Source organism: Triticum aestivum, chromosome 7A (genome assembly GCF_018294505.1).
Source record: "Triticum aestivum cultivar Chinese Spring chromosome 7A, IWGSC CS RefSeq v2.1, whole genome shotgun sequence".
NCBI lineage: Eukaryota > Viridiplantae > Streptophyta > Magnoliopsida > Poales > Poaceae > Triticum > Triticum aestivum.
Window position 1 is genome coordinate 740,695,637 of NC_057812.1, and position 2,431 is coordinate 740,698,067.

Sequence of the window (2,431 nt, forward strand, 5' to 3'; positions counted from 1 at the left end):
CAGGCCTCTTAAGACTGAAAGGCACATCCCATCTTTTCTCACAAGCAACACCGTGCCCAAGGTTTTGACTTTCGGTTTGTGAAATTTCTCACCCCAGACCGAGATGGCCGAATATCGGCCATTTTCAAAAATTTCGGCCGGAATTTGACCCAAATTTGGCTTAAATTTGATCAAATTTTGACCAAAATCCATTTTTTCGCCGGAAGGTATTTTTCGCCCCTGATCGAGATGGCCGAAATTCGGTCGAAATCCATTTTTCTCGGCCGAAATTCAAAACACAGACCGTGCCTCCTCAAATGTACCATTAAACATACACGTATGTACTGTAGTAGATAAAGAAGCACCAAAGAAACATGAACGATATGGGACATCCCAAATCAGGGTAAACAGACTTCAAAGTATGGTAAATAGCTTTATTCTTTTGTTGCACGCATTTGATGTACCAGCATTGATTTACTGTGTCTCTAAAAGTCAAAATTAAGCTCCATCGCGCTGAGAGTATTCTAAATCATAGATGTTCTCCAGAGTTCACTATGCATGACAACAGCATGTAAACATACGACAAATGCAAGCAGTAAAACAGATTACACCTGAAGTCACTCTAACTTATTTTACGCATCGGCCTGGTGGGATGCTTTAATTTGTTCTTACGAAGTTTCCTCGGGGGCTTTCTCATCGCCCTTCTGCGCCTTGATGTACTTTGTGATGGCCTCAGCAATACGAGCGAAAGTGCTGGTGGTGATAAAGGATGCGTTACCTGTGTGCTCATCCTCAACTTCATATTCCACTGTTGATCTTATTATACATGTCTTATCTGCATCTCCGACAATCTCTAGTCGTACCAAATACTTCAGAAATCCTAGATCGAGGAGACCTCCTTCTATTACCAGTGCCTCCTTGACAAAGTTATCATTGTCAATCTTGATGAACTTCTCTTTCTGGTATTCCAATCCAGGGATTCCTAGCATGAATTAATCACCAAATTAAAATAACTACCGGCCTAAAGCTAGGAGTTTTGGGTGCATATTCCAAGAGGAAAACAAGACCTTGCTGGTCGGAAGTATATGGATTCAGATTCTAACCAGGAGGAAAGGTGAGACGCAAGACTGTTCCAACACCACCATCTCCAACCACAACCTCGACCTTCGAGAGCACGTCAGGAAGCAATTGAGGGATCAACTGGCCCAAAAGGAGGCCTCCATAGACCTCCCATACCTCGGCTGCTGGCAGGCTACTCTTCAACTCATGGCAGAGGCTCCCTTTCATTTCTTTTGGAGTAATCTTGCTTTTGTTGACCTCTGTGTGGCTTGCCAACGAGTGCGCCTGTGTACATATATAGATTTCAGTTTGTGCACAATTGTGTGGGTACTGCATTGTGAGAATATGTTCGTTGGGATCACTAGTAGAAAAGGAGGCTTTGGTCCAGGCCGGGTAACCCCATTAGTGCCGGTTCAGTCTAGAACCGGGACCAATGGGGGCATTGGTCCCGATTCGTGAGTCCAGGGGGCCGGCCGGGCCATGTGGGCCATTGGTCCCGGTTCATCTGGACCTTTTGGTCCCGGTTGGTGCCACGAACCGGTACTAAAGATTCCATTTTCAAACTCTACCCCCCCTGTGGATCGCATTTTCAGTTTAAAAAAATAAAAGAAAAATGATGTAAATGTCAAAAAAATAAAAGAAAATAAGTTTCCCATGTGATATGTGGTCTAGTTGTTGGGAAAATTTGCAAATGTGAATTTTGACTTTATTTGCAAAATCTCTCTGAAATTTGTAAAAGTGGGCATAACTTTTGCATACTAACTCGGATGAAAAAGTTTTTTATATGAAAAATCATCTACTCGAAAAGTTACATCCGAATTTAAAGGGGGGAACCCCGTTAAACATTTTCAAAATCCTCAAAAACCTAATAGAAAAAAGTTACAGGGCTTTTAAGATCTAGAGTGAAAAAAATCGAAAAAATTCAAACAGTGGGCAAACTGTGGTAAAAAATGGTCAAACTAATTATTCTAGAATATTAGTGTTACTAAATAATTATTTCATTTATTTCAATTTTGGTCAAATCTGGTCAAACTGTGGTCAAACAATGGTCAAACTAATTATTCAAGAAATATTAATGTTACTAAATAATTATTGTTTTTTAAACAATAGTTTCAAAATAAAATATGAAATGTGTCACTTCATGCTCAAGCAAAATTCCTGAAGGTTAATAGGATTGACATCTTAGTATTGTCAGGAAAACAACAAATGCAGACTTGGAGCGAGGAAGAATAGAATCCGAAAGTTAAGCGTGCTCAGGCTGGGGGAGTGGGAGGATGGGTGATCGTTCGGGAAGTTAGATGATTTGTGTAGAAGGACAAAATATGGGCTGTGCAATCTCAATGTATTGATCGGTGCACCAGGCACGTATATATAAGTACAGAGGTGGGCCACA

The 2,431-nt window shown here is 40.9% G+C and overlaps 1 protein-coding gene across 1 annotated transcript; it reads right to left on the bottom strand.

Annotated features, from left to right (window-relative positions):
• Positions 1 to 392: 392 nt before the first annotated feature.
• On the bottom strand, positions 393 to 1,350 carry LOC123147763 (norbelladine synthase-like). The gene is made up of 2 exons (XM_044567074.1): positions 1,083 to 1,350; positions 393 to 961 (listed from the first exon to the last, which is right to left on the bottom strand). The coding sequence occupies exons 1-2, from the start codon at positions 1,264 to 1,266 to the stop codon at positions 648 to 650; spliced, it is 498 nt and encodes a 165-aa protein (XP_044423009.1). The 5' UTR covers positions 1,267 to 1,350; the 3' UTR covers positions 393 to 647.
• Between the last annotated feature and the right edge of the window lie 1,081 nt (positions 1,351 to 2,431).

Bases quoted from the DNA above. Each gene is read 5' to 3' on its own strand.
- LOC123147763 (XM_044567074.1), bottom strand. From the start codon at position 1,266: ATGAAAGGGAGCCTCTGCCATGAGTTGAAGAGTAGCCTGCCAGCAGCC. The intron at 962-1,082 runs GTTAGAATCTGA...AATTCATGCTAG, and splicing joins GCGTCTCACCTTTCCTCCTG to GAATCCCTGGATTGGAATAC.